Source organism: Orbicella franksi, chromosome 10 (genome assembly GCF_964199315.1).
Source record: "Orbicella franksi chromosome 10, jaOrbFran1.1, whole genome shotgun sequence".
NCBI classification, from domain to species: domain Eukaryota; kingdom Metazoa; phylum Cnidaria; class Anthozoa; order Scleractinia; family Merulinidae; genus Orbicella; species Orbicella franksi.
In genome coordinates, this window is record NC_138154.1 from 14,204,582 (window position 1) to 14,217,379 (window position 12,798).

General features: G+C 39.4%; 3 protein-coding genes across 5 annotated transcripts in view; all 3 read left to right on the plus strand.

Moving 5' to 3' along the window:
- Window positions 1–3,475, plus strand: part of LOC145499307 (uncharacterized) — an 8,898-nt gene extending 5,423 nt beyond the window's left edge. For 2 of the 3 annotated variants that reach the window (XM_081478812.1, XM_081478811.1), the window contains exons 2-4: window positions 673–758; window positions 1,738–1,856; window positions 2,226–3,475. In XM_081478812.1, coding sequence (XP_081334938.1) covers window positions 695–758; window positions 1,738–1,856; window positions 2,226–2,564 — 522 coding nt within the window. In that variant the 5' untranslated portion in view covers window positions 673–694 and the 3' untranslated portion in view covers window positions 2,565–3,475. Of the gene's footprint in view, window positions 1–200; window positions 240–611; window positions 759–1,737; window positions 1,857–2,225 lie in introns of all 3 variants that reach the window. The other variant, XM_081478813.1, reaches the window with a different exon arrangement.
- A 20-nt stretch (window positions 3,476–3,495) lies between these two features.
- Window positions 3,496–7,691, plus strand: LOC145499295 (uncharacterized). The gene has a single exon (XM_081478796.1). It carries the CDS (start codon window positions 4,825–4,827, stop codon window positions 6,451–6,453), a length of 1,629 nt encoding a protein of 542 aa, XP_081334922.1. The 5' UTR covers window positions 3,496–4,824; the 3' UTR covers window positions 6,454–7,691.
- Window positions 7,692–7,844: 153 nt separating this feature from the next.
- Window positions 7,845–12,791, plus strand: LOC145499296 (uncharacterized). The gene has a single exon (XM_081478797.1). It carries the CDS (start codon window positions 9,850–9,852, stop codon window positions 11,473–11,475), a length of 1,626 nt encoding a protein of 541 aa, XP_081334923.1. The 5' UTR covers window positions 7,845–9,849; the 3' UTR covers window positions 11,476–12,791.
- Window positions 12,792–12,798: the final 7 nt, after the last annotated feature.

A 12,798-nucleotide genomic window follows, 5' to 3' on the forward strand; every position in this document is an offset into this window, starting at 1 on the left:
CCGATATATTAAAATTCAAACTTGGTTCCGAGGCTTAGGGGAATGAAACAAAAGAAATTAATTATTCATCCCTCATCCTCGATGTGATTTCTTTTGTTTTATTTCCCTAAGCCTCGGAGCCAAGTCAGAATTTTAACATATCGAAATTGGCCTATTATTCTACAAGCTTTAGTAATGACGATCATTTCTCTTCATTTAAGAATTCAACCAAGGAGGCGAGACTGCTAAGAAATTACATAGTAAGTTTAAAATTAAGATGTCACAAGTAATCGTCCAGATTTACAAACTTTCAAATACTGCATTAAGAATAAAAGCAAGAGTTGTGAAAGTCAAGCACGATCTCCTTCACATCGTTTTAGAGGTAAATCAGAGCAATGCACTCTGGTAAAAAGTGGCGCAGTGCAGTCTGGTTAAATGCAATGCACTCTGATAAAAAGTGATGAATTCGAGAATTCGTACCCCCTTCTATATATTATTCTTATATCCTGATTATGTTGCTGCTCGCTTGCTACGCTCGCTCCGCAGCAATGATCTTTAGCGTATAAGTTGTTCATTCTCACGGTATAATTTCATTTTTGCTATTAACAAAGCTTTTTTTATTATTATTTCAGAGAAGTGTGTCGAAAGCCGCCTGTAATTTGTTTATACATCTCCAACATTAAATATTTGCAGAATTTTTTTCTCGTGACAAATCATGGACTTCAAGTTGATTTTGGCGGTTACGATTCTGCTGGCTGTTCCTTTCGTGACAGAGTCAGGTAATTTACTCGAACTAATTCAGACATTCATTGGCCGTTTTTATACTAAAGACGCATTATCAGTCTGGACGAACTTGGACAAGCATTTGTAGTTCGTCTGATTATGCGTCTCTAGTATAAAGACGGACACAAGTCGTACTATGCGTCTAGAAGAACTATCTCTGGTAGTGCGTCGTTGAAGACGCATTTCGAAGGATAGCTCGTCTTCACGGATAATACGACTTGTGCCCGTCATTATACTAGAGACGCATAATCAGACGAACTACAAATGCTTGTCCAAGTTCGTCCAGACTGATAATGCGTCTTTAGTATAAAAACGGCAATTTACAGTCAAACCAAGTGAAGCGCACCTCTCAAGATTGCAGCATGAATTGATTATTTGAATATTGAACCCGCTAGAATACGGCTAACGGGTCGTCACAAATAGACCAATTTCGATATATTAAAACTCAGCCTAAAACAATAGACCTCAGTGCGAGGCTCTGGGGAATAACTACAGAGTTTGTGGGGTTTATTCATCAGAGCCTCATGCTGAGGTCTACTGTGTTATGCTGAATTTCAATATATCGAAATTGGTCTTTTTGGCACATCAGAAATGGTCCTGAAATACACTGAAATGTAGTTCTCGAACTCATCAATAATTCATCAAGTTAAAACAAAGAAAATAATAACCGTGAAGGAGGTTTGGCTACCCGGTCTTAATTAGCGTAGATTTTGACGATTTTACCTCTCCGTTTACTCCTTAGTTCTTCTTTCGATTGAGAAGATATATCAAACACTCAAGAAAGTGTTTCATCGGCTATCCAAACACCTCGAATTTCGTCAAAAATACCCCTCTGCGCGTTGCATGTTCAACTCTCTTCTCGGTGTTTGGATATCTCGATGAAACACTGTCTCTCGTGTTTGATGTATTATTTCAACAACTGAGCAAGTCAAGAACTTTTGATCTTTCTCTTTGTTTAATTTTTTGTTTGGACAGCAAGTTGTGATCTTGTCAGGTTCCACAACGGGTACTTTCAAGGATCAGGACTTGTCCACCGCGGATTCATAGGAGCAATTCGCGTTATCAACCGCTATGCCTCCCATTGCAAAGTTAAGGTTAGTTCTGTTGGTAGTCACAACGCAAAGTTTTAATTGTGCAAAGTACATTCCAAACTGACACATTTGGGATTTGTTGGGACAAAAAGCGAAGTGAAGAAAATGAAAGTTAAATGTTCACGTAAATTTTGCTAAACTTCGTGCGTGAACCTCACCTTTCTTGCCGTCATGTAAAAAAACCTGGCGCTGCACTTGCCAATACTATTTTCACCTGTTCCACAGAGGCAAAACATCACGTGCTCAATTTCTTTACTTAAATAGGTTTCGGACTTTCACGAGTCACTGATCACGAGCAGCTTGGTCTAGCTAAAATTTGACCAGTTACCGTAGAGATGTGGAGTTTATTTGCCTCAACCCTTTTTCTTGCAGATACACCTAACCAGCTCCTTCAGGAAGGACGATGGAAGAAAAATTCATGGAGCTATAGTCAAGCCCTCCAAAATTAGCAATCACTTTGTAGGTCATGCAATTGACATGAATGTGATTGACGGGTCGCGCTTCTGTAACAGCAAATGCCTGGGCAATGAAAACAAACAGAGCGCGGGTGTGAAGTGCTTCATCTCCAAAATCAGGCAGAACACAGCGCTTCGCTGGGGAGGAGACTTTTCCACTCCCGATCCTGTCCATATCGATGACGGACTCAACCTGCGCAATCGAAATCAGTACAACAAACTATTCGCGTCTCTTCAGACTAACTGTAAAATATAAAACAGGGCAAAAGGCCGCACCTTGTAGTGTCAATAGCGTCAGAATGAAATAAAACATGGCAAGGATCTTGCACTGATCGTTGTATTGATGTTGTGTCAAAGGGTTTGTACACAGTGAAGGGTGCAGATCTTAAGGCGCGCGACGTGTCATGGGAAGGGTGCTACTTCCAATAACTCCCCGCGCGCTCCACCCGATCCAGACCGCCCTCTCTTTGAAACACGCTAATCTGCCGGTAACTGAAATAGCAACTTGGTACGAGTTTGCACAAATCCCGTGATCCCCTCTTTTTTGTTATGCTTAGCAGTATACTTAGGCAACTAGAACAGACCCAGAAGAAAACTCAAACCTCAACTTTGACTGGTAAAATTCGCTTGAGGCCGTCATTTTAACAGTGTTTGATCCAAAGAAACTGACAAAATGAGGGACAAAAAAAAATCGGCCTTGAAAGTCTATTTTACAGCTCACAACCTGAGCAAACTTATTAAATCAAGGAACAAAGTGGAGGCGAAAAGGTCGTGTTTTCGGCCAGTTCGATGAATTATGAAGCAATCGGGGTATTTTGGCTACTGCGAATGTTCTTCCAGCACTTTTCATCAATTTTACAAGTATTCCACTTCTATCCAGTTGTGCACGCGAGGAAAACGCGAGAGAGAGGAAACTGCGTGTGCGAGAAATGTCACAGGCGTAATGGCGAATTTCCTGTCAATGAGGGTTGTTTCAGTTTTAGGTCAGCTTGTAACACTGCAACCCTCTAATACAAAATGAAAATATAGGTTTACATACCGATGAATGACCTACTTCATCTTTTATACAAATCACAGCGTTTAAATCCATCTATTAAAATTATCTATATTAAGTGGTATCATTGATACTACCATTTTGAATTGTTCTCAGAAACTATTGAGAAACACAGAACAACAGATTTTGTCAACTTTGTATGCCATTCGACCGGTTTCATCTGATCACACAGACTTCATCAGGGATTGTAGGCAGATTACTAAAGGTACTAGGTTTCTACTAAATGTGTACAGTACAAATCACGTTCAAATTATGGTATGCCAACAGCAAAATACTAACAAAGAAATGCACACTCTGAGGCTATTACGTTAATCAGCGCATTACTAAGTTCTGGGCTAGAAAATCGAAAATTAAAATAAATCATTTTGTCGCTTTCCCTAACAGTTCCTCGGGTTTTGCCGCACCAATCAAGTAAGGATGTTGTTTATTTGAGTCATAGACTTCCGTGTATACGGGTTCTTCGGCTGGACTCTTAATGTCTGGCGCATAATGCGACAAAACCACCGTATCAGCGTGCGCAAAAATGATGAGGCCGTGACGGAAATTAACAAAATAAAACCGATAACAAACTTTTGAAGAGCTTATGTCCACTCTCAGTCAAATTAACAAGTGAGACGAAGCTTAAACTAAAACTGTTCCGCATTCCTGTTCGTTATTTTATACAGTTAATTTTGGAATTGATCTCCCGGTTTGGCGGGGGAATCCCCTAATATATAGGTATGAGCGACACCGTACAATATCAGTTTGATTGCCCGTTTTGGTCTGAAACAAGGTATAGATTTTGACTATTTTGGTCAGAAATAGGGTATATTCTGCACCGCGGCTAAAATTGCACATATCATTTTAGATGAAACTAGTATTTCCCCCTCATTAAGATAGGTCAACTCGAAGTCCTTCACAAATTAAATCTTCAAGCACACAAAAATCAGTCCTGTTTAGCTGAGGTCAAGTATAAGATACGCGTGGTAACTCTAGAGGCCACAAATAAGGTATTAATTTTTCGAGGCAGCTCTGAAAATACGCCAAAAAATAGCCCCATTAAAACTTTCGGGCTACATCTCCTACCTGGGATGGTTTTATTCGCGACCGATGAAATTCTGCATGGCGCTGCTGAAGTCTCCGCTATAAGTTTGATTTCCGGCGGCGTCTCAGCTATCAGTTTAAATTTCAGGCCATTTCTCAGCCATATCAGTAACGTTTCAGAGGCCATCTCAGATCCCAGCTAAAACGCGTCATGTCTCAACTAACGGTTAAATATTTGAGTTATCTTCAATCCCAGCCCCACCCTCCCAGATTACTTTCCATTTCAAAACAAGTTTCATCTCAGTCGGCAATTTCCGTTTCGTATTTCTTGTTCCGCTATTGCTAAATTGCAACACGTACGTCTGCTTTATAAAATGAGGGCCGAAGGATAAAGCTATTCAAAATATCGCCAATCGATCGAATTTTACTCTGCTAAAGTATGAGTGGAAGTACACTGATAGAAGCGTTTGGTGACATTGTGTTCACGTTTACACGGAGTGTGACGGAGCATTACAACCCAGAAGAACCTGAATTCACGACGGAGTCTTTTGGCTACGATCCTCTACAAAGCACAGGTCGAGAATGGAATTATCATCCTGTTACTGAGCTTATTTACCAAGAGTACAGCGACAGACAAGTCACCAGCGTTAACTATCTGCTAGCGACTAGCAGTCTTAAGGTGAGAGTCATAGATGCTTGTAAACCAGAGGAATGCGAAGAAACGGAAGATTTTCAGCATGATGAAAACAAGGAAATGGCTTGGAAGAGGCTTAGACCATCCGCTCTTCGGACGGTTTTTAAATCAATGTACATTGGAGCCTTGATTTCACTTCTAACCGCCTCCATGATAGGTACAATATACTTATTGCTGTCTTATCTCAGCTATAAAACCGTCATGAATTGTGAATACCAATCAGACAAAATGGCAGTATTCGTGCAGTGGACGAGAACAATCGCCGATATAATTAGCACCGCCTTCTATTACATTTGCCCAGTTTTGACTCTGTTCCTTCTTTTTCGCCCATATCAGCTAAACGGAGTTAAAAGGAAACTGATTCTGGTCTCGTTCGTTATGTACTGTTTAGATTCACTCTATCGCGGAGTCCTACAAGCCTGGGGAAAACCTTTCTTTAAACTTACTGGTTTATTGAGCGCTTTGTCTGTTGGTCTAGTCTATTTTTTCGTTTTCACGAATGTCTGTTTGTTGTTCTATTTCGCCGCAAAACACGTGTTAGTACGTCCAAAACCCAAGCTGCCATTTCTGATTTGTAAAATGGCAATGCCAACTTTTTGCGCTCTTATCGCGGCCTTTGCCATCAGGTTTTTCGTTTACCCAGCCTATATCAACGAAAACAAAGAAGGAAAACTTTTAATCGCGCTCTTCTCTCCTCTCATGGGTGTGGCTTTTAAAGCAGTCTCACGAATTTGTGTTCAGCGGTTATGGAACATTACGCATCCGGGATATTCCTACGTTCTACTTGCACCGTTGTATTTTCTATTAGCGATAATGTTTAGAATTTTGCAAGCAGATCTTGAAAGTTTGGCATCCATCGCTATTCTTGGAATAATTCATGGTCTTGCGGAAGTTGTGGAACGCAGCACCGTGGTTGTCATTGATCACGTCTGTCATCAAATTTGCAGACGAGAGTCATCTCCTTGGGGAAGTTTTCGTACTCCTCGCCGTGAAAGACTAATGGCTGATATCGCTATCATGAGCATGTTGTTCGAATCAACTGCTATAGTGTCTGTTAACGGCTTCTTACACTTGTATCAATGGATTTTCTTAGAGGACGATTCCCTTCTACGCTTGCTGCAATCTTTCGTTATCCGCACTTCAGTTCCGCTGGTGATCGAGTGGTTTTTCACCAGCGTGTCTCTAGCGATCGAGACTCGGTATCAGAATATGGCTGTCATGGCTGTTTGGCGAAGACAGTGGAAAAGACACATTTTAGTGGCAGTCATTAATGTTTTTCCAGTGGCTCTATGGACTAGCGTTAATCTTCTAGGAATTGTACACGGGCGCTTTAGCAAACCTATAAGTGAGCCCTGTAAAATCCCGTTCAGTTAAAATGAGGGATTTACTGTGGTAGAACGGAACATGAAGTGCCATTTTTGAGAGACCGTCGTCGTTCGAAGCGGGGGAGAAATTTAATTTTTTTGTTTTATTTACTGCGGATTTTATCGTCCATTCCAGAGTGCTCTGCAAGCTATCACTGCGCGTGCATGGCCAAATGAGTATACGTTTTTATTTGGCGACGTTGGCGTCTTTTGGGAATTAGTAGGGAGTTTAAGAAAACCACGACAGCAACGGCAACGAAAACGTCGCTAAGTACATCTCATTGAAAGTTTTTCCACAATTTTATTCAGTGATACCACAGAGATAAACACAAAAACCTCATGCGGTAATGACTGTCGAAGGTCAAATACTTAAAATAGTTTAGTGAAAAAAAATTGCTTTCAATCGGACTGCGAATTATGCACCACTGCTAATCTAAATCTTAATCCCTTCAAAGTGATTTTATTTTTATCACTGTCGTCAATATCAACGATATCAAATACAAAATAAACTCTACAGTCTTGAATTGAAAGTAAATCGTCTCTTAACATACTGTAATGATACATTTGTACCAAGCACAGAGCAATTCCTAAAATTAGGGGGCCGTGCTTCGTATATAATAACAACATATTACAGTGGAACCTCGCCTTACGGCGAATACGGCCACCCCGTTAAAAGGGCCACCTCGTTATTACGACCGCTTTATTCTGGCCCGAACAAGAGCTCGGTCAGTCATTTCTTATTCAAAGAACCCCTTTATAAGACCACCCTGTTAATACGGCCAGATTTATGTGGCTCGTTGGTGAACGATGAACGGCTCCACTGTATAACACGGGTTTATAATTAGGTGGTTTTCTCATGTACGGGGGGTGGCATGTAAGATGTGTGGGTGGGGGCGAGGAGAGTTCGAAGAATAAGTTAAACTAACTACTGTATGCCTTAAATAATAAAGACAAAACAAACAATTTTAAAAAGAAAATAAGATAATGGCCTACAAACGAAACAGTTAGCCTCCTTTTCTTAATTTGCTTTTCCGAAGAAACTAAAAACGGATAAAATTTTGTTGAATGTAGCACAGTTTTTCTTTGACAAAATAATCTTTTTTAGCATTCAAACAAGTTGCCGCATTTTTTCTTAATTTGCTTTTGACCAATCGTAACACTTTTCATACAAAATTAATTTATCAGTCAAGATTTATCGCACGTGAAAAACTTTCCTTCGTCTAGCCACGTTTTCACAGAAAACCTTACCGGCATTGGAAACGTGGATAGTGGAAAGGACTGGTTCCTTCTGCTATCCATGGATTACAACATCGTTGGATTAGTTGCAAATAAACGCTTTGCATGATGGCGTCATTTGACTACAACTACCAGAATCCTTCACTTTTTCTGTTTCATATGCTAATTAGGTGTTATTTAAAACCCACTGGGAATTCAAAATTTGAATAATAAAGAAAAAAACGAAAGGAATTCTGGTAGTTGTAGTCAAATGACGACAACGTGCAAATCTGCTATTACTGAGTTGTTTTCATTAATGTGATAGTTTCACGTTTCGCACGTGTGCAAGCTATGATTTGGTCCACCTAATTCTATTGTGTATAAACCAATCGGATGCGAGCACATAATTTATACGCTTTTTCAGAATAAAACGGTCGGGGTAAATAGTAAATTCGGTATTCAATACCAGATTCGACATTTTATGTGGAAATCCGTTGATATGTTCCATTCAACCTGGGCATCAGTTATTCTCCTAGCCATCGCGTAACGTAACCGTATGGCTACACCGAGGCAAACTTTAGTCTGTTATTACTGAAATATACTGTGTTGATTCGAGAACGATAATGTCTTTTATGCATACATGGACTCGGAACATAAGAATTAAAGAATTCTAATGAGAAATCTTATACCTCTATCTTTGCGCTTTCGAAGAGTTATTTGCTCGCTTCCGATTGTTTTACAAACAATGGAATTGAATGGTTAACGCTGTAACTTGCATACGCGCCGAGCCGTGATGCACTCCCTTTTAAAATGAATTTTCTGAATAGAATTATGGAATAGACCAATTTCGATATATTAAAATTCAGCCTAAAACAATAGACTTCAATACGAGGCTCCGGGGAATAACTACAGAGTTTGTGGGGTTTATTCCCCGGAGCCTCGTGCTGAGGTCTATGGTTTTAGGCTGAATTTTAATATATCGAAATTGGTCTATTATTTGGCCGTGTCTCGAAAGGACTGGGTACTACTAAATTCACGAATATGATTGGCTTAACCGATATTGACCACGGTCTAGATTTTCCTGTCTAGACCAGCCTCTAGACCGCTTTGTCTTCTAAATTCGGAGTGAGAAAGTTGCAAACAGAAATAGTGGATATTACACGGTGGCGAGAAGATATGAATTTTATGTTCGAGTGGCAAAAACAAGAGAGAACATAAAATTTATATAGTAAGTAAGTAAGCAAGTAAGTAAGTAAGTAAGCAAGTAAGAATTTATTTTACGAGGGTAACATTTGACAGTAATAAAAGTGATAGCCTAATGGCCCTCAAGAATTAAAATTTGAAAAAGAAAGAATATCTTTGAGCCAACGTATAATGTTCTTTTTGTTATACAGATAAAAACTACAGAAGAGAAGGGACAAACCCGTATGTAAAGAAAGTTGGACCTTTCGGGTTATCTAAGTAACAACAGCAATTGCTGCAACTTGTGTAGCCAGTAAACTTTTCACCCGAAATAAGAGACTTCGCTCATTAATCAGGAGATATGCAATTTTAGGACTTTAAATTTACATTTACATACAATTTTAGAATTTTAAATTTCACCATTTTAATTAATGCGTTTCTAAGGGCAACATATATTCTTTTATTACAGAACAATGTTTCTATTCTATTTTAAGTATGTACTTACATTGTTGTTAATGTTAATACAGTGTACCCAATTAACCCACATGGGCTAAATACATTGACACTTAAATAAAGTTCTTACTTACTTACTTTTTACTTAGAACAAGTTTCATATATTTAAGGAAGGATTTTGGTCCGCCTTGGCGAGTCATAGGTAAATGTTTGGTTCTTTTATTTTTTAATGTTCCTTTGTTACATGTCGTCGTAATTATGATTGACGGCAGCCAAAAACGCAATGGTTAGTTAGGTTTTGAACTTTGGAGTTCGTGTGTTATTGAAAGGCACAATACGGACCCTATAAATACGCTCAGAAATTACTTTCGATGTCAAAATTGCATCGCAGCACTTTCAGTTTCGTGTCGCATGTTTGACCAGGCGTGCCGGAATCGAAGCGACTGTGGAAAGCATCATCGCAGGCCGCAAGATAAAGTTATTCAAAATATCCGCGGTAAACCGATATATAAAATCTGACAGTTGTCTGACAAGTAGCGGTGGAGTAATTAGTACAATGAGTGGAAGTACGCTGATAGAGGTGTTAGGTGACATCGTGCTTAGATTTACGCGAAGCGTAACGGAGCATTACAACCCACAAGAACCTCAATTCACGACAGAATGTTTTGGCTACGACCCTCTACAAAGCACAGGTCGAGAATGGAATTATCACCCTGTTGACGAGCTTATTTACCAGGAATACAGTGAAAGAGAAGTCACCAGCGTTAACTATCTACCGACTAATAGTCCTGATGTGAGAGTTATAAATGCTTGTTCACCGGAGAGCGAAGAAAAACAGGAAGATCAGCAAAATGAAGACAAAACAATGGCTTGGAAGAGGCTCAGACCATCCGCTCTTCAGACGGTTTTTAAATCAATGTACATTGGAGCTTGGATTTCACTTTTAACCGCCTGCAAAATAGGTACAATATACTTATTGCTGTCTTATGTAAGCTACAAAACGGAATCGAACTGCGAGCAGATAGACATAGCCATTTCAGCTCGAGTGGAATGGATGACAACAATTGCTGATATAATCAGTTGCTTCTTCTATTACATTTTCCCACTCTTGAATCTGCTTCTTCTTTTTCGACCATATCAGCTAAAAGGAGTTAAACGGAAACTGATTCTGGTTTCGTTCGTTATGTACTGTTTGGATGCACTCTATCGCGGAGTCCTACAAGCCGCGAGAAAGCCTTTCTTCAAACTTTCTGCTTTATACAGCTCCTTGTCAAATTTTCCAGTATATTTGTTCGTTTTCACTAATGTCTGTTTGCTGCTCTATTTCGCCGCAAAACACGTGATTGTACGTCCAAGACGCAAGCTGGCATTTCTGATTTGTAAAATGGCAATGCCAACTTGTTTAACTATTATCTCAGGCTTTACCATCAGATATTTTGTTTACCCAGCGTATAACAAACAATACACTGAAGGTAAACTTTTAATCGCCCTCTTCTCTCCACTCATGGGTGTGGTTGTTAAAGCAGTCTCACGTATTTGTGTTCAGCGGTTATGGAACATTACGCATCCGGGATATTCCTACGTTCTACTTGCACCGTTGTATTTTCTATTAGCGATAATGTTTAGAATTTTGCAAGCAGATCTTGACAGTCTGAAATCCATCGCTATTCTTGGAATAATTCATGGTTTTGCGGAAGTCGTGGAACGCAGCACCGTGGTTGTCATTGATCACGTCTGTCATCAAATTTGCAGACGAGAGTCATCTCCTTGGGGAAGTTTTCGTACTCCTCGCCGTGAAAGACTAATGGCTGATATCGCTATCATGAGCATGTTGTTCGAATCAACTGCTATAGTGTCTGTTAACGGCTTCTTACACTTGTATCAATGGATTTATTTAGAGAACGAGTCGTTTCTCAAGTTGTTCCAGTCTTTTGCCAAGTACACTTCCGTTCCACTGGTGATAGAGTGGTTTTTCACCAGCGTGTCTCTAGCGATCGAGACTTGGTATCAAAATATGGCCGTCATGGTTGTTTGGCGAAGACAGTGGAAACGACACATTTTAGTGGCCATTGTCAACATATTCCCTGTAGCTATATGGACTAGCGGAAATCTTTTAGTAGTTATACGCCATCGCTTTGATAACGTGCCCACAAATCAGACCTGTAAGGTTCCATTCACTTGAAAACAGGGACTTGCATCAATCAGGGGAACATATTCAAGTGCCTTTTTTGGAAAAACTTTGACGAAGTGCTCAAGAGTCAAGAAACGTTAGTTCATAGCTCGTTACCAGAGTCTTCGCTTCTCTTGACCAACGCTCGGGAAATTATTATTGGAAGTCCGAAAATATCTGCGGACTTCCATTAAAATTGCGCATGCCTAGCCGACAAACGCGTTACTCAATCGAAACGCTGGTGTTCTACTTCCGCTTATTTCCATTGTTTTTTAAGAGAGAGTCCACCTGAGGACCATGCCAGCAAGTCTACAGCGCACATCACCGATTCCCCTGAAACTTGGCACACTTGTGCAACATCACTAGCACATTAACCAAGTGCAACAGTTTGGTTCAACTGTCTATTGTTTAAGAGATATGTCAATCAAACTGTCAGACAATGAAAAGTGTTCAAATGTGGTTTCAAAACATACATCAAGTTTGATCACTTGTTGCGAGCTAGAAACAACTGGAAATGACATGATATTTCTACATAGAATAGTTCTAACCTCTAAAAATAAAAAACCTTGACTAAACGGCTGTAGCTTATCTCATGTGACCAGGAGCTAACTTTCATCACAATCAGGATCATGGTCTCGTCTTCCGGGATATGCATGGAACAAGCGCCGCTTCCTACACATTTTAGGGAAGTATTATGTATTGTTTATTCGGAAAGAACTACTAAATATTTTCACATCATGTACGAAACAAGTTCTTAAATACTTAAAACAAGTGTTATACATTTAAAATTAGAATTAAAATTCCACTCATGCGCTCAGGAATTGTGATTTTGCTGTAACTCGCTTTAATACTACACGCTATGGTAAATACTCTGTGAGATAAATAGGTCCTTTTTCTGGTCAAAGCTCCCAAAAGACTTGAAGAATCGCCAAATGAGGCAACGTTTAGATTATAGTAACAACAGCAATTGCTGCAACTTGCGCAGCCAGTAAATTTTTCACCCGAATTAAGAGGCTTCGCTCATTAATCAGGAGATATGTAATTTTAGGACTTTAAATTTACATTTACATACAATTTTAGAATTTTAAATTTCACCATTTTAATTAATGCGTTTCTAAGGGCAACATATATTCTTTTATTACAGAACAATGTTTCTATTCTATTTTAAGTATGTACTTACATTGTTGTTAATGTTAATACAGTGTACCCAATTAACCCACATGGGCTAAATACATTGACACTTAAATAAAGTTCTTACTTACTTACTTTTTGCTTAGAACAAGTTTCATATATTTAAGGAAGGATTTTGGTCCGCCTTGGCGAGTCATAGGTAAA